General features: G+C 40.8%; 1 protein-coding gene across 3 annotated transcripts in view; it reads right to left on the reverse strand.

The window, feature by feature from the left end:
* FASTKD1 (FAST kinase domains 1) overlaps positions 1-25113 on the reverse strand; it is a 54409-nt gene that overhangs the window by 3068 nt on the left and 26228 nt on the right. For all 3 annotated transcript variants that reach the window (XR_014784640.1, XM_084812288.1, XM_084812299.1), the window contains 10 exons: positions 24376-24774; positions 22696-22806; positions 22174-22305; positions 20219-20705; positions 16363-16477; positions 14143-14271; positions 10530-10661; positions 10114-10227; positions 3450-3591; positions 276-390 (listed from right to left, as the gene is read on the reverse strand). Coding sequence is in view for 2 of the 3 variants with exons in the window: in XM_084812288.1 (XP_084668414.1) it covers positions 276-390; positions 3450-3591; positions 10114-10227; positions 10530-10661; positions 14143-14271; positions 16363-16477; positions 20219-20705; positions 22174-22305; positions 22696-22806; positions 24376-24774 (1876 nt within the window). In the remaining variant the exon portion in view is untranslated. The remainder of the gene's footprint in view (positions 1-275; positions 391-3449; positions 3592-10113; positions 10228-10529; positions 10662-14142; positions 14272-16362; positions 16478-20218; positions 20706-22173; positions 22306-22695; positions 22807-24375; positions 24775-25113) is intronic.

Consider the following 25113-nt stretch of genomic DNA (forward strand, 5'->3'; position numbering starts at 1 on the left):
TCATTGGGTCTTTTTGTTTTGAAACTCATGAACGGATTCTTGTCAAGGCACTCCATTGTAATCTGTTAACTGTGGATCTTTATTGGGATTGCAAAAGCTTATAGCTAATTACTGCAGTAAAAGGTTTTACTGAGAATTGTGCCTCATCTCTGGAAAGTCAGTTCTGACAACAAGAAACATTTCATAAATATATAAATAATTCCATAAAAAGTGACATTTTTTCAGATAATTCTGCAATTCTATACAATATTTACCAAATATACCAGACATCATACCTGGACAACCTGGTAACCGAGAATTTCCAAGTGTCTCTTTTTCATAGCAGTTTCTCCTTTTGGATGATTTGAATTTTTGCAAAAGGCTTTTGAATCAAGACATTCCACTGCAATTCTGAACAAAATACAATCCAGAATATTGACTTTCAGATATATATACCAAACATACTTATTTGTTATACTACAGTCAATAACCTGAAAATCTTCTCATTTTTAGTTAAAACAATTTTAAGCTGCAAATGTTTCAATATGTTCTGAGAATGGGGATGCTGATGGATGCACGGAATGTCCCTGCCAAAAACTGCTTTCCTGGTTCCCTTCAATCCATGTTCATTCCTTTGTACACACATATCTCCACTGAAATGAATGGTTAACAATGCACAAAGGATGTGTCTCACATCAGAATGGGCATGAATCTCTGCAAAGTGATTTATGTGTACAAATGGGCATGCACAAAACAGTAAAAATATCCCTACAAGGCAAATTTGCTATTCAGAGCAAGTAAGGTTCAAGAAACACATTAAAGCAGAGTCTCTTTTACAAAACAGCTAATGAGAAATCAATTTGCCACTGATTGGTAAAAACAAACCCAAGCATGAGGTGTTCTACCAATAAGGTGTGTTTCTACATTAGGAATGAAATGACTCCTTTCTGAATAAACTTCTGTAAAATAATGGAAATAAAATGTGATTCATTTGCCCTCAATGACATCATCACATAGCCAAAGTTGATAGGTTACATGGCACCATGACGACTATGTGATTGCTGATTGGCTTGGACTTTGCAGTAAAGAAACCCTTTCAAGTAAAAAATGTTGCCAAGCAGCAAGCAATGGCTGTGAACAGGCATAAAAATGCAATGAGTGGAAAATAAGGTCTCTCTCCCTCCACCCCATATTTCCATGTTCCACCTCCAAATCAGCAACTTTTCCAGCAAAAAACAAATCTTATAAAAGACCAGTACAGTACAACTTTCTGGTATTATAATATTCATGTATGTACCAGAACATTTGCTCGTGCTTGTTCCATGGAAGTCCAGAAAGTCCTGTCCAGACACTTCACAAATCTAACATTGGGCTGCCATTAAAATTAGCCACCTGGTTTCCAGTTAAATACTTTTCATCTAATCCTACAATAATTTAGCAGGCCTCACATGCCCTTAACTGTCTTTGAATTGCTTATAATTCAACATTCTTCAACAGTAAATATTTAGACAGTAAAGTCTAGACAGTAAAATCGAATATTAAAATTTCTAATATTTCAACTGGCATCTCTTGAGGCTCAACTGAAGGTTTAAGGATAACGTGGAAAAATGATACAGGTGAACTTATATTATTACGAGACTGGGATAATGTCTGGAATAACTGATTTTACACTTTACAATTTTAAAACTATACCACATATATAAAACATATTCCATTTGCTGGAGAGGCTACAAATGTACTGGGTCATACTACCATATGTGATAAGATGGTAATAGTAAAATGTTTTGAACTCAGACCTATGCTGAAGTAAGTGAAACTGTGCGTTATGATTTAATTTGAAAACCCAAGTTATCCTTCCCAATACTTGGTGGGGGGTCTTAGTGACTTGCCTCACAAGGAATTTGCCATTTTTCTTTTGTAAGCGGCACATTTAGAAACTGCTCATAAATGGAAAAAACACAACCCACTTACAGTTGTTCAGGGGTACACAACAGTATAGGATTTAGCCTTTATGGACAAATTGGCTGAACAATTACAGGTGTCTGATGGACGAGCACAAGCAGACTCATTTATTAATAGATATTTGTTTCATATATATAAGAACAGTAATTCTTCAGTAAAGAAATCCTTAAGTCAACACAGGTCTTTTCGGAATGCCGGATTTCTGTATGATTGTTAATTCTATGGAGTTCTATTTTAATTTATGGCAATGTTCAGTTTCGGTTATAATATGTGTATTGTATTTTCTGGTCTTCTTTGGAATTATGCTTTCATTTTGATTCATTTATATTATTTATTTGGGGGAAAAATGCAGTGAAATGTGTGTGTGTGGGGAGGTGGGAATTAGTCAACAGCAACTGTATTGCTTTATCTGAAGTAGTTATTCATATCAAAAAGCTTGACTGTCCATACCACAGTGCAGTAGCCTCAACTGAAAACTGATGTTTAGAGCACTATTTGTTCTATGAGTGCTTTCCCCAACATGGTGCCCTCCAGATGTGTGGGACTGCTATGCTATTATAATGCTATAGCCTTTGCTTTCTAAATACAAGCACCTTCAGTCCTAATTGTTCTAGCTTTTTTTTTGGGTCGCCCATTATAATCATTCACTAATGGCATATGAAGGCATTCTTCTCCTGCAGAAACATCTGAATTCACTTTGGTTTTTCAACTCAGCTTGCCTTGGTCCAAGAACCTCCAAACGTTCTGTAACAAACGTATCGTATTTCACAATGTAATGGGCTTACATTTTATTCCAAGTCAGATATATTAATGGCTCAAGAGTACAGCTACTAAGGCAAAGTTGGGCAATTTCAGGAGGTCTGGGAGCCATTTTGTCCTCTCAAACACTCCCCCCCCCACAGCAACCGAGCAGTTATGCGGCACCAAAATTAGCTTGCTTTCAAGCTAATGTTGACCCTTTTTGTCCTGTGTAGTAGCCACAGAGCACTAACAAAGTAAAAAAACCTTCAACATGGCTGCTCCAGATGACATTTTGTTTTAAAATATACATGGTTTAGCATTTTGGGGGGTAGCAGGGTCACATGCGGCCCATAGGCCCACCCCTGTGGGCTTCCTAGTTTAAATGGCAGGAGAGGCTGGCTCACATCTCCCAGGTTCAGATCTAAGCAATGAGCAACGTATCTTAAATATTGCTAAGATCTTAAGTATAAGCTAATTCTGATCTATCTAAAGTTGGTATGGTCTTGGTTTCATTAGGAAAGAAGCAAATAGTGTGACTGATGAAATGAGCAAGGATGCCTGCCCAATTAATATCTAGCTCTGGTTACTGGCAGCTGAAATTATAAATGAAGTTTGCCGCTCACCTGCTCGTTAGGAGCGAGTGGAGTTAGGTGAATGAAATGGCATTAGCCACATCTCCCTGAATGTGTAGTTGCAAAGCTAACATAAAGCAGTATGAAGGGAGATGAAATACTGAATATTCAACCACATAGAAAATACATAATAACCTCTGAGCTCCTGGTGGTAGCCCTTTCCTTCCCAAGAACTGGCTATCTTGGCCCCAGTGTAGTCTCTTCAAGTCAGCCATGGCAACATACTGGTCCATATATGGAAGGGGCTTCTTGTTTTTATCAAGTATACATTCAAAGTCTGAAAGACAAGAATTATCACTCCTGGTAATTTAATCCTTGTAACAGCTATTTTAAAATGAAAGTTACACCTTAGGATTTGTCATAAAGGGAAGTAAATGTTTGCAATCAGGTGTTAAAGTTCTAGAGCATAGTCTGAAGGCACATGAGGCAGCTGCCATGCTGAAGCTAAGCAGGTCTGGGTCTGGTCAGTGCTTGGAGAAGAGACTACCTGGGAAACACATGTAGCCACCTTGAGTTCCACGATGGAAGAAAAATGGGATATAAATGTAATAAATAAATAAAGTGCTGCACCAGGGCAATCATGTAAACCAGGGGGCTGAACCATTTTGGGGAGGGAGGCAGATTGACCCACACCCTTCTGGCCAGATGATATCAGGGGCGTGGACCTGCCCCTGGCATCAACTGCCCTTTTTTCGTTTTCTTCTCTGTGCTGGAAGGAGATATGGAACTGTGCCTCCTCTCAGCACAGAGATTCCAGCCTGCCCTGCTGCTATCTCCCCACTGCTATCTCCCAGGCTGCTCTTCCCCATGCAGGCGCATTCCGCCACCTCAGATCAGAGATAGCAGTGAAGATTCCTCCAGGGGTTGGAGCTTGAAGCATAAGCCCCATGCCTGGAGGAACCCCAAGAGGCTGTGCGGGCTGGATTGGGGTGCCCCATGGGCCAGAGGTTCTGTACCCCTGCTGCAAATCACAATATTACTCAGGCACTAGAGACATACATGTTTACTTATATCTTGCTCTCTTTTAAAAAAAAGCTTGGGATGACTTACATAAGGCTCCCAGTTATCTCCCATCCAAGCACTGATCAGGCCTACACATATTTAGCTTCAACAGTGCTTTGGCTTCAGGTCTATTTGAGGTCAGGGTAATAGTGATGTAGGCTACTATCAGGAGGGGGGAATATAGCAAAGTTGTTATCATACATTCAAACAATAGAGCCTGCTGTACTCACTACTTATGTCACTATAGTCCCACCCATTTCAGTGGGGCCAAACAGTGCACCATTTTATGATCTTAAACACATTCACTTGGAAGCATGTGCTATTGGTTTCAATGAAATACACTTCCTACTAGAGGCTCATCCAGAGGATGTCAAAGCATGGCTCAACCATGATTAACATGTTGTTGTTGTTTTAAATCGGGGGAGATGCACACTTGGCTACATGGCCATACTATCATGCAAACATAAAAGGAGATGGCGAGGGAGTTTTCATTTGTGCTCATGACACTCACTCAACGCCATCCAGTAACTGCAAAAGCAATAGATGCACTTGCTGGGCAAAACACTGCACTTTTTAAAATACCACGGGCTGCATCCAACACTGCACACGTGGAACTTTCCCTCCTCTCCCCCCCACCCCCCCAAATCTGCTCTGGAGGGTCTCCCAACCTTCTAGGACAGATTTCAGGGGGTATGGGAGGGCTGCAGGGGACAAGAAGAAATTGCCCCCATCCTATTCCACTGAAGGAAGCCTTCCCTTGGTGGAGAAAAACAAACTGGATTTCATTCCACCATTTGACACTTCAGAAAACGTGGTATCTTTGCAATAGAAGTACTACATTAAGGAAAAATACTGGATCTTCCAATAGGAAATGAGAAACAACTGTGCATTTGTAAACCTATAAAGAGATTGGCTGGAAAGCCCTTAGGGTCACAGCTTTAGGTATCTATAGCATGCTTCGGTACATTTCAGTACAATGGAGCATTTGGAGAACCACAAGGTGGCTGGTGAAAAGGTAACCCCAGGACAGGGCATTGTCCATTCCTTCTACAAGTCTCATTTAAGTTAGGAATCAGGAGGTGTTGTCCTTGCCTGCAAGACTTTACGGAGCATGGCATACTGAAAATCCTTGGTACCCATCTATATTTGCCTGCCTCTAAAACTGACATGATTCAAATAACCTTCCTTCCTACAAGCCCAGGCTCTAAAGGAATCTTTTGATGTTTAACATGCCTCAGCTTCCTTCCTCTACACCAAAATTTAAGGAATTATTAGTGGTGCCTGGGATTTTCCCCAATTGAGGGTTCAGGACTGTATTCTGTATTCATACCACCACTTCCTCAATGGAATTAAAACCTCCAGATTATCCTCACCAGAGCTTGAACCTTCGCATGAGCATTGCAAGGATGACAGGTTGCCATCATGTTTAGAGGGAGGGTTGAGCAGTTCTGGGGGCTTTCTAACCTATAGGAAGGAGTTTCTTGGGTACCAGGAGCCCATTGAGGAGGATCTTTTGAACTACTTTGTAAACCTCCCTCCTGAAAAGCAGGAGGCCATTTTGGTAGGCCTGAAACGCTACAGAACAAATGACTCTCTACAAAGGAATTAAACATTACAATTAATTCCCCGCAGGTAGAGTCACCCTTAACAACATTTTCTCCAGCTGGAAATACCAAAGAAGCTGTTCAGCATGTTAATCCTTCCTCATGTCTTCTATCAGCTGGAGGCCTGTTTGCCCCCTCAGCCCCCACTGATAAGAGGGAGACCATTTTGGGTATGCTTGAAATCCCACAGAGTACGTTTTCCTCTGTAAAGGAATTTAACCTCTTAAAAGTAATATTTCACAGGTAGAGCCACCCTTAATAACACTTTCTCTAGCTGGAAATACCTACCAAGTTGTCCATCATACCAACTCTTCCTTAAGCCTTTTATCAGCCAGAGGGCTGTTTTCACCACCAGCCCCTATAGCCAATAACCCTAACCAGCTTGTCTCTTTGGCTAATACTTCAATGAACCCTTGTTTATCTGCAATAAATTGGGTTGGGAAACCTCTGAATTCACCAGCTACTAGAAACTAGACAACTCTGCAGAACATTGAACCAAATTAATATGGGTCGCCCAATCTTGATGCTGCAATCAATCTAGCACTGACCACTTTACAAATCCTGGAGCTGTGAATGGTTAATGGCTGTACTTTTTTTGACTCAGAGGAGACCCTTGATTGCATTACTCCCAACAAATGACAAAACTTTCAATCTTGGAATGTGGCAGGATGAAATGATAAGTGTAATGATACAGATTTCTTAACTTTCTTAACCAGTTTTAAAATTATATGTTTACAAGAGACCTGGTTATTGGAGAATGAATTTCCCCAGGCCCATGGATGCAGACCTTTTTCTTAGCCAGCCACTAAGAAACGCCATTTTGAGTGAGGTATGAGTGAGCTAGCTACTTTGACCTCTGTTGATATCACAGGCTCTACATTTATATTACCTGGCTCTTATTTAGGGATGTTTTTCTTCTGGTCCTAATACCATTTCCCAACAGGACCTCCTTGGTCTGTCTTAATATTTATATCTCTTCTTCTAATGTACCTAACATCTTACACTTATGGGATCAATTTGATAATTCTATTTATTTATTTATTTATTTATTTATTTATTTATTTCTATACCACCCAATAGCCGAAGCTCTCCTTCATTAGCTCAAACATTCTACAGCAGGTCTTGTGATTATGGGTGATTTGAATGCTAGGATTGGCTCCCTTAAGCTTCTATCCTCAGAATATATGGATTGGGAAGATTTTTTCCCTATGGGGCATTGTTCCAGGGATAGCTATCTGAACCACAGAGGGAAACTTCTACTAAAGCTTTCCCTAAAGCTTTCCTATAAGCACAATCTTGTTATAGTAAATGGTAGCCCCTGGGATAAGTCTAGAGGTAATTTAACATATACTGGCAACTCAGGGCAGGTGTTATTGATTACTTTATTGTCAGCCCTTCTTTGTTTGTCTCTATAAAAGAAATGGATATTTTGTACTGTATAGATAGTAGTCATTATCCCCATATACTCTGTTAGATTTCAATATTATTTATTTATTTACTTACTTACTTATTTATTTATTTACAATTTTTATATACCGCTCCACATCCGAAGATTTCGGAGCGGTGAACAACATGGTAAAAGAATAAAACAGCAGGTTAAAAGAGTTAAAACATTTTTTTAAAAGACAAACCCCAATAAAGTAGAATTTAACAAACTACGGCTGGTCATGCAAGGAAGGCCTCTTGAAATAACAACGTCTTCAGGAGGTGCCCGAAGGAACACAATGTTGGCACCTGCCTAACCTCTAAAGGCAGGGAATTCCACAGGAAGGGGGCCACCACACTGAAGGCTCTTTTTCTGGTGGACTCTAACCAGGCCGTGGGTCCATGTGGAACCACCAGGAACATGCCCTTTGATGACCTCAGTGACTGGGCAAGTTGGTAAAGAAGGAGGCACTCTCTCAGGTATCCTGGTCCCAAGTTGTTTAGGGTTTTGTACACTAGTACTAATACCTTAAACCTGGCCTGGTGGCGAATAGGCAGCCAGTGGATCCCAGTGGATATTCTTGGATCCCAGTTAGTTTATCAATACAATTGGAATAGTAAAGCCCTGGGGACTAGGAGACTGAGGTGGTCTGTGGCCTTATCTTAATCTCAAAATAATTTCATGAAGACTAAGGAGCTAATATTAAGTATATACCAATAGATAGTAGATAGCCTGAAACCCGCCCTAACTACATCTTGTATTTTACATTAGAATTCTGGCTCATCCTCCTTATGTTTTGACAAGGATTGCCAGATAGTTAAGAAAACTCTGGCTAAACTTTCTAGACAACATTCTAAACTGGAAATGGAAGCAGCCACTCAACAACTCATCAACTTCAGACAATTGTAGAAATGTCTCATATGGAAAGGAAAGGGGAAAGGGGAAAGGGGAAAGGGGAAAGGGGAAAGGGGAAAGGGGAAAGGGGAAAGGGGAAAGGGGAAAGGGGAAAGGGGAAAGGGGAAAGGGGAAAGGGGAAAGGAAAGGAAAGGAAAGGAAAGGAAAGGAAAGGAAAGGAAAGGAAAGGGAAAGATATAACAGAATTCAGTGGGAGGCTTTGGGCTTCGCTGCTACAGAAAATAATGAGTGTAAGTTCTGAGATATCATTACCCATGGTCAAGCTGAAGCGAGAGGGATCATTGAGGGCCAGATTCCAACTGATGAATGGACCAATTATTTTACTAAGCACCACAATGCTATTCTTATTCAAGTAAGATGACTTTTAGAGCTTTGGGGGGGGGGGAGATACAAAGAATGGGCAATTGGTTGCCCCAGCTCTAGACGTTTTTTGCACTAAGGTTGTTCCCTCCATATTATATGGTGTAGAACTTTGGGGTTACAGCCAACCAGTAGTTGTGGAATTCAAGAAGGTTCAAAATTCCTTTTTAAATTAAGTATTGGCTTTCCCTGTTGGTACCCCTGCTGTGTATGTCCATGCAGAAGTAGGTTGGCCTGCTGTCCAGGCAAGAATACAAGTTTGTCTCCTAAATTTTCATGACCGAATGTCAACCTTGTCATTTTCTCATCTGGTCTCTATAGCCTATGGCTCATCCTTAAACTGTCAAAAGGAAGTTGCTGCTTTACACACCCTTGCTAGAGATTTTGATAGTGAGATGATTTTGAGCCAGTCAATGCTTAAACTGCAGTTGTGGCTCCTCCTGTAGGGGAAAGCTTCTTTGACAGATATGCTAACTATCCATTTGTCAAGACTGACTAGGCTGTATCCATGCATTAAGACAGACCACCAGAAAGCTAATTACTTGGAGGTAATTACCTCCAAGGAGAATTGCCTTTACAGAACTAAGTTTTAACATTATGCTTTCTGCCTTTCTGGATGGTCCTTATAAGAAATTACTTTTAGAACAGCAACATTTAGAACATTTTTGTGTGGTCTGTAAAATGGCTATAGAGGACATTGTCCACTATATTATTGCTATATAATGATCCTTGTGAAAAAATATTGGGCGGTATAGAAATTAAATTAATAAAATAATAATAAATAAATATCTGTCTGAGTTTAGTCACAGGAACATTTTTGTTACACCAACTGAGTTTACATGCTTTTTGTTATTAGACAAGAATAATTATATTACAAAGCGTGTTTCTTTATTTGTGCTGGCAGTCAGGAAATTGAGAGCCAAATCTGTGGCCCAAACTTTAATGTTTTCATGTTGGTAATGGCTTCTAGCTAAACAAATAAAATTCTGTGAGTGTGTAGGCGCATGTGTGTGTGTGTGTGTGTGTGTGTATATATATATATATATATATATATATATAAAAAGGTAAAAGGTAAAGGTGTCCCCAACCAGTCGTGTCTGACTCTAGGGTGTGGTGCTCATCTCCATTTCTAAGCCGAAGAGCCAGCGCTGCCCGAAGACGCTTCCGTGGTCATGTGGCCAGCATGACTGAACAGAACGCTGTTACCTTTCCCGCCGAAGCGGTACCTATTTATCTACTTGCAATTTCTTGCTTTCGAACTGCTAGGTTGGCAGGAGCTGGGACTGAAGACGGGAGCTCACTCCGTCACGCGGCACTCAGGTCTCGAACTGCTGTCCTGCTGATCTTCTGGTCTGCAGTTCAGCGTCTTAGCCACTAAGCTACCGTGGCCCTGTATATGTATGTATGTATATGTAACTGCCCTGGTAATAATATTTAGGAGAAGCTCCCCATGAAGCTCTGAACCAAAGAGGACTTTCAATTAAACACTCACCGATTCCATAGTAGTAAGGGGTAAGTACAGACACATTGACAAAATGTCTTCCTCCCAAAATTTCTCCCAGCAGTCTGTGAACCTGCTGTTGCAACGCACTGAGATTACCATTTGCTGGGGGAAAAGCAAAACAAAATGCAAAACAAAATTAGAACAGGAAAAAATCCCACCACTCACTTCACAGGGACAACATGTTACAATTATCAGAGACCATCTGCATCTTTGCCCAATATTAAAAAAAAACACATATAGTTCGCCAGAGCAAATATGTCCATGCTGACAAGGGAGACTTGTAGCTCATTGATGAACTGGCCAACTTTCCATTTTGCAATTTTCTGAGTATAAACAGGACTCTATAAAGATTTTTATAATGAATATTTACAATGTCAATGGCACTTAATAGTTTAAATACTCACTTTTTTGCTGCAGCTGCTGGAAATAGCGCTCATGAAACCATGGAATTTGAAGCTCTGGACACTCCAAACAGACTGCTCGGTTCAATTCCATCAGCCGTAAGCGGACCCGCCTGTTTAAGGAATCTGGTAATGCTGATTCCAAAAAATGAAGAAAAAACAAACACCAAAACACCATTTAGAACATGGTATGCCTAACAGCACATCTCTTAAGTACAAAAGAAAGCAGCCCTTTAGAACAGACATTATGAATGAATTCAAAGTCTCTTATGCAGTAATACAAAAACTGAGAACTAGCAAGGCTTTCTGCAAAATTTGGAATGTGTGAAGAATGCAAAAGAAAAATGTAGAACTCAAAACTATTTGTTTCTAAGGATTGGAAGCTCTTTGTAAATAGCAACAATTTCAACAAAGTTCAATAAAAAATTATTGGATGAATGACATTTTGTTTTACATCATGGCAGCCTTTGAACTAATATCATTTAATATCATGCTAGATATTTATTTATGTAGGCATTTATATCCCGGCTTTCTATGATAAATCATGCTCATGGCAGCTAAGCATCCAGGTGAGGGAAGGGGGGTGTCAAATTACAGCACTTCAATCAACGTAAAACAAAATAAATTGTTTTATTTGAATATATTCATGAAGAATACGCCAAGAACCAGTAAACTGACCTAGTTCAAGGGTGTTTGCATTAGCTCTGTAGGACATAAATTAAGCATGTTTGCAAATGACGTGGTTATTTGTGTTACTAATTTGTCGTGAGGCCTTGCCTGCAATCATAAAATAACTCTATATCCCAAGCAAGCCCTTCTGTCTAAAGCTAATCTGCAAAACTCTAAAGATCTTTCTCTCTCGCTCACTTTAAACTAAAAGCTATGCTTGTTACTACAAGCTATGCTGGAAAATCCTGATAAAGAAAGACTCTCTTCCTTAGGGTTCTGGGCTTAACCTGCAAGAAATATAGTAGAAATCCTATCATGAAACATACAAAAGAGGAGGAATCATGGGAACAGAAGTATCTGATTTATTAGGGGGGTTGTATAATAGTAACACAAAAATGACATCTGACAAGGGACCGAACATATGCCCCGGGTCAAGGATTCCCAAAAAGTGGATTGCAACCCACAAAACATATGGGAACGTTTAAAACTGCCAATCAAGGACATTGCAGACAGTGCACCGCAAGAAGCCAAACACAGTTAACTTAAATAACTGCCAGGCAAAGTGTTAAAAATGACAGGTGGCTCTCAAAACAGAGACAAAATTCTGTTGCTGATACCCTTAAGGTATTTTGTATGCACTATCCTCATAAATGTCAAAGGCTGAGTTCACACATTTATTCCACCTCTGGCTGTTTGGAATGTTGAGGGCTCCTATCTACCATCATTCCATAGAATCGGTCGGGGAGGAGGAATAGGGTACTTCCTGTTCCTTGCTCGCTTGCTCTCTCTCTCTCTCTCTGGGAGGGAAAAGGAGAACGACTGCTCTGCCTTGCTGCTGCTTAAGCAAAGGACAAATGGCTTCCTCACAAAGATAGTCGCAACTGTTGAGGGCAGGGATCAGGCACGCTTTTCCTCTCAGGCGGGGCACAAGAGGGATTAAAGTTGGCAAGTAAGACTGGAATTCTGTGCTCTTGGAAGTAAGTCCTATTGAACAAAGTGAGTCTCACGGCTGAGCAAATATGTGACCAGCTAGAGGACTACTACTATCCATGTGCAGGAAGTCTGAACCAGACCAAAAGTTGTAGTGAGCAGACAAAATTAAAATGCCAATTTTAGCTATCTGTTGTTTTTTAATTATTTAAATTTCAAACAAACACAATACAACCATGAAGTGTTTTAATGAGTTTTACAGAAATGATCAATTGGCATTGCCTAATAAATCTCTCTAAATATTTCCACGAGACTGAGGGGTCCGTGGCTGTTGGAGAATGTGATAAATTTGTGCCATATAGAGTCGATGTTATTCTCCACCAGGGGATTGCCTAATATTCTCAACTCTTTAGACAGTTTTTTCCATTTGCGCCAATTTCCAAAGTTTATTTTTCTAGGCATCCAATGAGGGTTCTTTGGCAGCTTTCCACACTGTGGCTATTTCACTTCTAGTTGCTCCCAACAAAAAGGACATTTTTTTATAGAGTATGTTTTTATTTTCTCCCATATATAATAAGGACCATAGGCAGAGTTCTGGAGTCATCTGTATATTTTGCCTTGTAATTTCACTGGCCTACTGGAAAACCCTGGACAGAATCTCTGAATTATTGGACAATCCCAGCACATGTGCATGAATAAGCAAAATGACTTAAAGTGACATTTCACTCCTGCCCTACCCTGTGCAGCAGGATATCTATGGGGAGAACTACCTGATCCAGGCTGTATTGTGTTTATTTGTACACAGAAATATGACAGAAACTTTTATTCTTCTCTAGGTTGGATTGGGGTGGGGAGATCACGCATTCAAGACATGGTACAGCCTGGATCGGCTTTTCGTTTCTCCCTGCGACGCAGTGGAGGAGTGATGTTAGGTTTTTCCTTGGAATCTAACATCTGAATATTTGCCATGCAACAAGCTAGGGTACATTTACATTTTTAATTAAAATATTTTAAAGTATTTTTAAATATTTTAGTATTTTATCATCTTAATCCCTGCAGTGTATTTTATTATTCTACTCCCTGCAACGTGATACTGTATTTTATGCTGTTGGCATGTTTATTAGTTTTTAATTGTTGATTTTATTTTATTTGTATTACCATAATTATTACTGTAAAATGCCTACAGACATTTATTTTGTAAGGTGTTTGATAAATTTAATAAATAAAATGAATAATATCTGGAGCAAAGAAGCACCCTGCATGGCCCCTTTCTAGATTTTGAAAATATGAGTTGTCTCAGAACTCACTTAATTCTGAGAGGAGCTTACTTTCACTGCAGATGTGTGCTCTCAAAAACACACTCACACTAGGCGTACATATGGGAGTGGACGTTGCTGATAGTACAATCCTATGTATATTTAAAAAAAAGATAAGGTGTCCCCAACCAGTCGTGTCCGACTCTAGGGTGTGGTGCTCATCCCCGTTTCTAAGCCGAAGAGCCAGCGCTGTCCGAAGACGCTTCCGTGGTCATGTGGCCGGCATGACTGAACACCCAGGTGCACGGAACGCTGTTACCTTTCCCGCCGAGGCGGTACCTATTTATCTACTTGCAATTTCTTGCTTTCGAACTGCTAGGTTGGCAGAAGCTGGGACTGAAGACGGGAGCTCACTCCGTCACGCAGCACTCGGGTCTCGAACTGCTGACCTGCTGACCTTCCAGTCTGCAGTTCAATGTCTTAACCACTAAGCCACCGCGGTCCCACTATGTATATTTACTCCCAAGTAAATCCCACCAAGTTTAATGGGGCTTACTCCCAGGTAAGTGTACAAAAGGTGCATTATTTGGAGGTCATCCTCTAAATTTCATTCCCCAGTGCCTGAAGAATAGAGTGGTGCCTGGGAATGCAGTTGGCCATCCCTGTCCCAAGCAAATGGAAAACCCTACACATGTACACAGTGTAAGAGTATTCCCAATGCCCATACAGCATTTGAAAGGTGTGTGGTGACTATCACTTACTTTCAAGCTGGGCATCCAGTTTGGCTAGGAATTCGATGTTAAAGATGGCCTTTATCACATTCTCTGGGAAATACTCAGTAAGAGCCAAGGCAAAACCAAGTAGCACAAAGAGATGCGGCTCAAAACAACCTGTATAAAAGAAATAGGTTGATGCAGGCTTTTAGTGACATTATTTTTTTGCAGATGTGGCGAAACATGTGGGATACCTGAACTCTCCACCAAGAAAATTCAAATTCTCATACCAGAAGTATACACATTTAGCATATTTGCATCTGTTTTCTTACTTAATATCATACTGCTTCTCAAAACCTAGATATTTGATTTTTTATTGGTGGGGAAGAACTAGAGGAATGGAAATGGGAAGGACATAAAGACTGGGGACAGGTGGGCTGGAAAACAATGTCCTGAAGCCTCATCCTATTTAATTTGTCCATCTCTCACCATTTCCTGAGATTTCTGTAGGAACTGCCCACATGTTGCCCAAGCTATAAGATCACATTTTCCCCAAATGGAAGTGAAGCCTCAGGACATTCCCTTCTGCAGCTTCACTGCTGCTCCTTTTTGTCTTTATTGAAAGTGAGTACATGTTAGAACAGTCACATCTGTCAGCAGCAAGCAAGTCCATTGATTGGAAATGTGCACATTAAGGTGACTGCTTACACTGGTGTAACCTAAGTGATTTTAATGGGCCTAAGCCAGAGGAAATGGCCATTGACTAGAGTCTTACAAAGGCTGTTTTGTTGCAGGTCTCCTTCTTATTACCCTGTTCTGCTGACAAGCCCTAAAACGATTTCCTCTGACATATTAATTGAGCACTTGAGTTAATTGGGAACTGACAGGTTCCAGCCAACATGGGGCAGGAAAGCAACAGTCCATTAGACTTCCATTATGGCTGGCTGGGACCATAAGGGTTAACAGAAGTCTTCTGCATGGATTATAACCAGAAGTGCAAAATACTCATGTTCAATTTTCAGAAATTTAACATAGATGAACAAGCAAACAAAAAGCCACAAACCTAATGCCCAAGAACAGTTCAGTCAAGGCCATTATAACGGACATATTGAGAAGATTTCCTGGGAGACAGATCATTGCTACAGTGCAGACAATAGAAGCCAAGCACTGAGGCTTCTGTTGTCTGAACAACATTCAGAACAACACCTCTAGAAAATACTGCCAAACTCCTAATTAATGTAATAGTATGCCCCCTTTACTTGGATTAAGTCTCACCAGTTGATCAAACTCTGAAGGCAAAACAATTAATGTGACTCCTTCTACTGCTCCATGACTCCTCAGCATTTCCCCCCATTTCTTTTTTTAAAGCTTTATATTTATTGAGAAGCTTTTTAAGAGATATGGAACATGCTTTCTAGCACATGCAAAGGCTGGACAAATTCTGCAAGAGAGAGATTAACTAACTCATTGTGGTGAAGAGTTTGCCATCAGAACCCAGCCTGCATATCTCTGAAGGGTCTCTCTGCAGCTGGGGTAACCATCATGGAAGGAAGCACATGATGGCAAATATCACAGCCCTAAAAACTGACCCCATTAATGATACAGTGATGCATGGTAAAAAGCTTATTTTCATGTCCTTGGCCTTTACATTAATTTGGAGAGAAGAACAGATTCTCTACCCACATTCTCTCCAGCGTGGTTTATGTGAGAAAATCACTAGTAGTATCGAGGCTACTCCCACGTTTTTGTTCACCCAATCCTTGCCTGCCAACCTCTTGTCCATGCATTGCCATGTCTTGTAAAGCTGTGCAATTGGGCCTTCCCACAGCGTGAGTGACACGTTCGCAGCGGCAGCTTCTTTACAACACAGGGCAACTTGATAAGCACCCTTTCAGGAAACAACAAAGTATAATGTTACCTTAAAACACTGTTATTTTTTTTTTTAACCAGCAGGAGGTACATTTCCATGATTCATTTTAAATGTGCTCTTGCTTAGCTTTGTAGTTATTTTGAAAGACACAGAAAGGAACACTTCACTGCTCACCATTTTAAATTCACTCTACCCACTAATGTGGGTAGAGGTTGGAACAGTCCCCGCTGGGGAACAAACAATAGAAGGTTCTGAACATTATATTAGTTTTCTTTCCTTTAGTAAGGGAGAGCGAGAGAAAGAAACAAAGGGTTTGACATTGTGTTCTCCTCATGTACTGCTAATTTGCACCTTGGGGAAAATATTAACTCACAATCATCTCCTCATGATAAACTTACCTAAGCGAGCACTGAGGTGTCCAATGCAAGCCTCAAAAAACTCCTCACCTTGGGGAGGATCATAATTTAGAATACCAAAGGGAAGGAGAAGAGAATAAATTCCTGAATTGTAAATCTAGAGAAGCAGTGGAAAAAGAGCATTCATTACATATGCTTGCCAGATTTGTAAATCATTCAAAAAACAATGAAACCTAAGGAGATGGTCTGAGACAGCCACAGCTGTCAATCAACCTAGTTTTCAGTGCCAAGTTTGTGAATATCTGCAAACAGGTGAAGGCGGCTCGTTCTGTGCCATTCACTCATCATCCAGTGACAGGCAACTATTTCAGTGCAATGCCAAATAGACATGAGACTAGCAGCGGAAGGTTCAATTTAAGAATTAGTCATAAGTCACAGACTATGGACTGCTTTCACAGTCAGTTTTTATTCTGTTTCATTTTTGTTGTTGTTAAAGGTAAGGCAGCTCTCAAATTTAGAAACAGCCAATTAATGAGTCTGTAAAGGCGCAATCCTCTGCATGTTTAGACAGAAGGTCTACAACTCCCAGCATGCCTCAGCCAGTATGTCTGGCTGGGGCATGCTGGGAGTTGTAGGCCTTTTTTCTGTCTAATTTTGCAGAGGACTGCACCCTGTGTCTCTTTGCTTGGCTGTCAGGATTCCACATAGGGTGGGTCTGAGAGCAGGCAGTACATTTCCACCCACTTCATCTTCTGTTCCTCCCCTACAGGCAGAAGGTAATGCGCTAAGTGGGAAATGCAGAATTTTCTGGAGCTCTTATTACTTTCTCCCAGCAGTGAGAGGAGTGGCAGACAGGAAATGCACAAACCGAAGGCCAGCTCCTGATCCCACTCAGAATAGAATCTAAATGTCTGAGTGATGTCCAAAAACGCAGGACATTTTGTGTAGGCCAGGGGTACAAAACCTCAGACATGGGGACCAAACCCAGCCATCCAGGGCTCCCCGAATTCCCACCCCCTTTCCCCCAAACACCTATCATTTGGTGGTTTACTGACTTTTGTGCAGGTTTTTTTTCCATATTCTGAAATGCCTCTTCTAAGAGTTAGCTACTGATGGTAAGAACTTTAACCTAAAATATGGTGGTATCTTTGGAATTGTTTGCATTTTGGTTCCCCCCTGTTGCCTTTGGCTCACCCCCTTTTGCCTTTATTCCCACCTGCCACTGGAATGTTGCTCCTGAGAACTTCTCTGAAGTGGAATTTAGCCCTTGGGCTGAAAGAGGTTGTGCACCCCTGGTCTAGGCCACTGCAAGAAAACACTGCTAAGGTAAACAAAAATTTCCCCTTTCCAAGATGTGGTTAAGCATCCTTGTCCAAAACTTGAGATTCATTTACCTTCACATACTAAAAAGTAAACATCCATACACATGATACAGCATTTAAAAGCGTTTTTTAAAACTTGCTATTTATTGTTGCTTTTTTATAATTGTGCCCGCTACAGTCTGCCATGAAAATGCCAGCGCAAGCAGCGTCCCTCTAGGAGTCAGCAATGACTTGGCGCTTGCACAGGAGGAACCTTTCCTTATTGTTATGTTTTAAGTCACCCTGAAAATGTATTATTTTTAATTACATTTCTCTCCCACCTTTTTACTATGAATAGTGCTCAAAATAGAAAACAATAATAAAATACATGATAAAATTATAATTTAAAACATAAAAGCAAATCAATTAAAACATATTAAAGAAATAAACAACACTCATTGGCTAAAATTTACCTCAGCAAACAAGTCAGCTAAAAGCCAAATGGCTTGACTGAATAAAAATGCATTTGCCTGCCTGCAGAAGGACATCAAGCCTGGCCCCGCTTGGCAGGGTGTTCCAGAGCCTGGGAGCAGCCGCTGAGAAGGCCCTCTCTCACGTTCCTACCAAATGTGCCTCTGATGGTGGTGAGACAGAGAGAAGAGCCTCCCCATAAGGTCTTAAAAACTGGGATGGCCCATATAGGAAAATGCAGCCTTTCAAGTAGCCTGGTCCCAAGTTATGTACGGCATTATAGATCATAAACAGCACTTTGAATTATCTCCATAAATGGATCTGTAGCCAGTGATGCTGTCATAACAAGGGAGTCACAGGTCCTAAAACCAGCCCAGGTCAATAGTCTGGCTGCCACATTCTGGACCAGCTGAAGTTTTTCAACATTTTTCAAAGGCAGCCCAACATACATCATATTACAGCAGTCCAAAGAGGATGTAACTAAGGCATATGTCACTGTCATATGCCTGCTGACATCCCCAGGAATGGGTGTAGTTAACGCGCTAGCCTTAGCTGTGCAAATGCACTCCTGGCCATCGCCAAAACCTGGGCATCCAGGTTCATGGATGAATCCAGAAGTACGCCCAAAGTGCAAACCCGAGTTTTCAAGGGAAGGGTAACGATATCAAAGACAAGTTGAATCCCTATTCCCTGATCTGCCTTTCTACTGATAGGAGCACCTCTGCCTTCTCTGGGTTAAGCTTCAATTTGTTCATCCTTATCCTGTCCACTGCCGACATCAGACACCAGTTTAGAACTGAAATGGCTTCCTTAGAGTGAGATGGAAAGGAGAGATACAGTTGGGTGTCACCAGCATACTGGTGGCACTGAAACCCCAAACTCCAGACAACCTCTCCCAGTGGTCTTCATGCATATGTTAAATAGCATGAGGACAAGAATGAATCCTGAGGGGCACCATAAGCCAATAGCCACTTTAGTGGCAAACAGGAGTCCCCCACCAAACCCTTCTGAAATGAGCCAGGCACCAACTGGGACAGACCCATGGTTGCCATGGGTTCTGAGCCACTCCCAACAGGGCAGCCTCAGTATTTATGTTGAGGCCAAGCGCAATTTTTTTTTACATTGAAGAGTGGACTACAAGTTAAATAAATGATTAAATTAAAAATACAATTGAGCTGAAAGTCAGATTAATTGATCTGGCCCTGAAAAAGCATACAACTTAAAAGAATATTTTGATCAGGTAAGAAAATGTCTTCAAGCAATTATTCATTTGAACCAGCCAATTAGACTGTGGTGATCTCTGCATCCTTAACATTATTCCTATAACTCCATAAACATTTTCTTTCTACTGACTGCTAGGCACTGAATGCTAGCAAAGTACCTATCACTTTGAATGGGCTGCATTTTACATTACTAGAGGAATATGAGGAGGGGGATAGACTTCCACACAACCCAGTATTCTGTTGACCTCAAGTTGCCAGGCAATGAATCATGCTTTCCTTAGCTCCCTGTACCTCTGAGGGCCTGGGCACACAGAGCATGAGTCACCAGAGACTAAGACCTGCAAAAAGGCTCCTCCTTTTTCTCACATGCTTGAGTCTTTTCCTTTACATTCCCTGCAGGGAAGGAAGGAAGAGGCTGGCTCCAGCCAATCCTGGAAGGTGATTCATTTTCACATGCAGACCATCAAGGGACATTGCTTTCCTTGTCCCTTGGTTTTGCTGGACTTTTCAAAGGTGCAACACAGTCAACAGAAGAAAAACTAGAGAACTGGCTTTATGCGACAACAGCATGAATACTTGAAGCTAGATGTTTTGCCCTACAACTCCCATCATCCCTCACCATTGGCTATGGTGGTTAGGGTTGATGGAAGTTTTAGGCCAAAATATCTGGAGGGCCACAAGTTGCCTATCCCTGGTCTACACCGGTTGGCAGTGGGTCTCCAGGATTTCAGGCAGGAGACTTTCCCAGCCCTACCTGGAGATGCTGGGGATTGAACCTGGAACCTTCTGCATGCAAAGCAGGTGCATTACCACTGAGCCACAGCCTTTCTCCAATGTAACATTGCATGCTGCTTCTGTTATCACTTGATGTCATTACATAAAATGGTAACGTGTTGTTAGTACCTTATCTATATGCTCAATGGTAACAGCAGCTATTCTATCAAGTAACGGAGGGCAGAAGTAGGTGGGTTTGATGATAAAGGATGAAAAATCTAGCACATTTGCCCAAGTAATTTGGTCTCTCAAGCGCTGAACAGCAATCATGGTTTGTTCAAGAAGCATTTCTTCGAACCACTCTCCAGATACGTATTTCAATTCCTCTAACAGAAGATCCAGATCGCTGGCTTTTTGAAGTCTCTGAAATGCACAATGGTTAACTTTTTGCAAAAGTTTCCCATATAGCCCAGAAGGGTTTTGCTGATTTGACTGGTCTCGTCGAACCCACTTTATGATGGCTGTGGCAAAGGAATTCAAATCACTCAAGTTGCACTGAGGCAGGATGGCATCAATTCGAGTGACTACAACCTCATCCATGTGAGAAGAAGGAAGCATGGAGAGAGCACGAGTTAGCATAGAAATATCAGCTGGTATGACGTTAACTTGTAAACAGCTGGAATTTTAAAAAAGAGAAAGAAATCCATCAGTGATTAGTAATAAAAAATGAGTAGACCACAAATATTTATGAATGTATTTTACACAAAGATCACATACAGATTTGCTTGAAAGGAAATCTCATTTATATCAATGGACTCTACTTCAGTGTGCTTAGGGCCTTCAATGTCCCCAGCTAGACATGCAAAACTGTGCATCTAGATGAAAATGAAGGGCAGCTGGAGCACGGAGGCGAGGATCACCCCCGTGCTCCAGCCGCCCTGCACTGGATAGGGGTCAGTCTCCGAGTTCGGAGGCTGATGTCTATCTCCACAGGACTGCACCCTAAATGTTGCAGCCCTAATGAAAATGTATTATAAAAGCAGTACACAAAGGGTGGCATTCAACTAGTAACTACTGTCCCTCTGCTGAGGGAAGGCATCTATCTATAGAGGGGGGCTGTTTTTGGCAGTTCCCCCTCCTTTTTGCACCCCCTATGCTGCCCCCAACAAACACTGCTCCAGAAGGTTGGGGAACCCTCCAGAGTAAGTTGGGGGGTGGGGCTAGCAAGAATCACCAAAAATCACTACCCCCCTCCCCACCCCACCTCATCCACCAATGAATGCCTCCCATTGGTGGAGGCACACTAATCTGATACCATCTGAAAGGGCTAAAATGATAAAGAAAAGCTTTTTGTATTATACTACCTGAAAAAACAGAAATAAAACTTCAAAGTGTTTACTTTTATACCACCAATTCAAAGTATGCTTTCAAGCCAGGACCATTTTAAAAGTTGCTTTACTATCTTATGAATACCTTGGGATTTTAGCTATTTCAGGTTTGAAAATCCCCACTTGCCTCATTTCTTATGGTGAGTAAGAATTGCCTCTAGGCAATCAGGAAGGAAAATAAATATAAACTGGAAATTAGTTGTGTTCTTTTTCATTCAAGCCATCTGTGTACCATAAAATGACTGTACATTTTAGTTCATTTTATATTTCTTTTTAATTAACCTACATCACAATTACTGTTGGCAACACCACAGTAGCCCACACCTACATAGGCATTTGGGCGGTACACAAACCGAATTAATAACAATAATAATAACAGTAGCAGCAGTAGTAGTTGTTGTTTCAGGATCCCAGTTCCCAAACGCTTATTGTTTAGGGAAAATTTACTTCCCAAATCTGGTACAAATGAGCAGTAAACATTTGCATGGGCTAATGACTGTGAACTTATTTGCAAGACTGCATTAAACTTACAGACCTGCACAGTTTTGTTTTCAGCTCTTCTCTAAGGACAAAATGGTCTGAAGATATATGGTGCAGCAACCTTGCTGAAGCTAAGCAGATCTGAGACTCACCAGGGCCTGGATGGGAACGCCACGTATGCCATTTTGGATTGTATTGTATTAGGAAAGTGGGATATAAATATAATACAATAATAAACAAAATGCTTTATGGAATATATTTACTGTACCTTCTTACCCAATTAGCAATCTTTGTATTTTGGTGTAAAGGTCAGGATTGGGGCAACGTAGCAAGACTATAGACTGTGACACTTTGGCCAACTCAGTTGGTCTGTACATATCCAAGTGTTTATGAAGCAGAGAAGTAATCCTGAAACCAAAAAGAGTTGAGGTTAAATTTCAGAATAAAATCATTACGAATCATAAAGAAGATTGCCTTTAGAAACTATCCTAGATTCTGACCCTGAGATGTATATATAACAAATTACAAGATGGATCCTAAATCCATAAAATGCACAGTGAGGAGTTACACCATGATCCTATGCACACTTACCTGGATGCAAGTTCTTCTAAAATCAATGGGCCTTGCTTCCAATAAGTGTGTTTAGGACTGTGGTATTAGATTAAGTCAATGATATACCGTATAGAACATGCATGACTAAGAGAAGTAATAAATTTTCACTTGCTCCATTCTGAAAAATCAGAATAGGGGAATTACTTAAAATGAGAACAGTGTTGCCATTTTGTATTGAAGGTTTACTTTTGAATCAGCTGTGAATTTCTGCACTCCATTTCATGCATAGTTTCCATCACTGCTAATGTCTGGTGGTGGTCAAGTTCATCTGCTATTAGTAGAGCAGTTTCAATTAACCTAAAAAGAAAAAAAAATACAGTATATATAAATATATATATATATATTGCATGTTTCCAGTAGTTCTTCTGTATAAGAGAGGACATGATGGTTTATATCATCCTCATTTCAAAGCAGGAAGGAAGTATGCTAGAAAAAATGGAAACATTCTATAAAGGAAAACTTTTAAAGTTTTCAAAAGTATTTTTAAGTATTTACAGGGATGATGTGGTTCCTCTACTGATAACCATACAGCCAAAAATACATGGGCCAAGCTCCAGATTCAGTAATGTACTCTCCCACCATTACAAGGGCTGCATGTGAGATGGCAGGAAAAGCACAAGGCACATCTCTGACAAATAACACACTGTTGTTCCTGGATTAACAAGGGGGAAATTGGGAACCGTAGCTCCTGTTTTTCTGTAGGGAGCAGTGAACTTCGCTCTCATTCCTTAGGCAAAGCAAGATTCTAAGGATCCTTATGTAATAGTGAGCTCAGAAAGATGGCACATCAACATCAACCCCATGGTTTTGTATAGAAATACTTCTGGAAAAAGCACTTATTGTTGACAACAAATTTCCAAATCAGTTATATGTATCAATGACCTGTTCACATGTCACGGTAAGCCACTGTGGGTTAATTCACCTGCTGGGCTCCGAGATGTACACCAGCTGCCATTTTGAATATGCAAGCCATGGTGAGGGCACATCGTGGCTTGTTGTGTCATGTGAAGGCGTCGTATGTTATTTGAGGGTTAAAAAACCTTTGGATAACCCTAGAACAACTCATGGGTTATCCAACCGTTGTTTACCCCTCAAATAACCCATAATGTCTGGGTTCACATGACACAACAAGCCCTGCCGTGCCCTGCCACAGTTTGCATATTCAAAATGGCAGCTGGTGTATTTCTTAAGAGCCCCATGGGTGAATTAACCTACAGTGGCTTATTGTAACATGGGAACCAGCCCAATATCAGCATGCTGAGATACTAACCAAATATGGAATTTTCAGTAAGATGCTGACCTATTCTAATGGATAAAGAAAATGGGAAACTGAGGTGGTGTATTTTGGCTCTGCACTGTTCATGGGATCTATATTGGCATGTCCTAGCCCTTGAAAGTGTGCACCAGGGCCTCGCTTTCTCTTGGTGTACCTCTTGAAGGATCTCCAAGTTTCTGAAGAAGCTTCCAGGGCAACAGAAACTCTGTGCACACATCCTTGGATCTTAACAAGGTTCTATTGTTGTGTTTCTCCAAGAGAAACTTCCCCTGCATCACTTATTGACCCTCATGGATTGAGAGAAAACAGGAGAATGGCAAAAGGGGAGGGGAGGAAATTTATTACATGTATGCAGTCTACTTTTCTTGAGCTGGGGAAATAACGTGCAAGAAAGCAGATGTTCAGGAAGATGTTTCACCATTTATAGCTGACAAGGACAGCTCCGTTACACTTGCAATTTCCTTTTGCTAGATCGCAGCCTATACCTATAACCCATTAGTATCAATAGTCGTCAGAGAAACCACTGAAAGACTAAGTTTCGGGAAATATGCATACACATATATACCAAGTAAGCCAGCAGGGAAACTTACTGTTCTCTGACCTCTGGTCCTGCCATGGGTGCAAGAGTGACAAACAGTCGAGTGAAGCTCAAAGGATTATTGCAATCATCCATCATTTCCATCAGTTTCTGTTTAGCAACTAATCTAAATTCAGTGTTGTTGAATTGTAAAGACTGGTATAGTCCAAGGATGATAGCCAAATGCTCAACATCTAGCTGCTTTGCATTCTGGAGAAAAACCTTGTTACATTTATCCAGCAACGGGCGATACGGTAGTTTGACATTTCGGAGAAACTGTACAAATCGCCTGGCATGATTCAAGGAGATGAGTTCCATAGATTCCAAAGCAAACTCTGCCTTTTGTATTAACCGATCTCGGAAATTCTGTGAGATAACACCAGATATGCTGATCATCAAAACTGACAAGACCCTAAAAATATTTAAAAGATGTTATGAGATAAGAAAATTATTTAGGAAGGCGGCATTAAAAATAAATAAAAAGGAAAGGATGGGTGGGTGGGTTGGACTTTTGGGCTGGAGGTGAACAAGTGCCTTCATTTGATGATCTACTTGAAATCCAAAACATAGATAATGCCCTCCCCCCTGCCAGTGTATATGTGGGATGGGGAGGCAACTCTACTGCATGCATGCTGAAACAGGCAAAAGTTATAAAGTCAAGCAAAGATGTTCTTTTAAAAATAACTAAAATCTGCTCGATTCATTTAGAATGCTATCAAAACCTCAGCGTTTGCAAGCAAAACAATTGAAT

This window comes from Heloderma suspectum, chromosome 1 (assembly GCF_057233095.1).
Source record: "Heloderma suspectum isolate Gila_16-S chromosome 1, 16-S_ref, whole genome shotgun sequence".
NCBI classification, from domain to species: Eukaryota; Metazoa; Chordata; class Lepidosauria; order Squamata; family Helodermatidae; genus Heloderma; species Heloderma suspectum.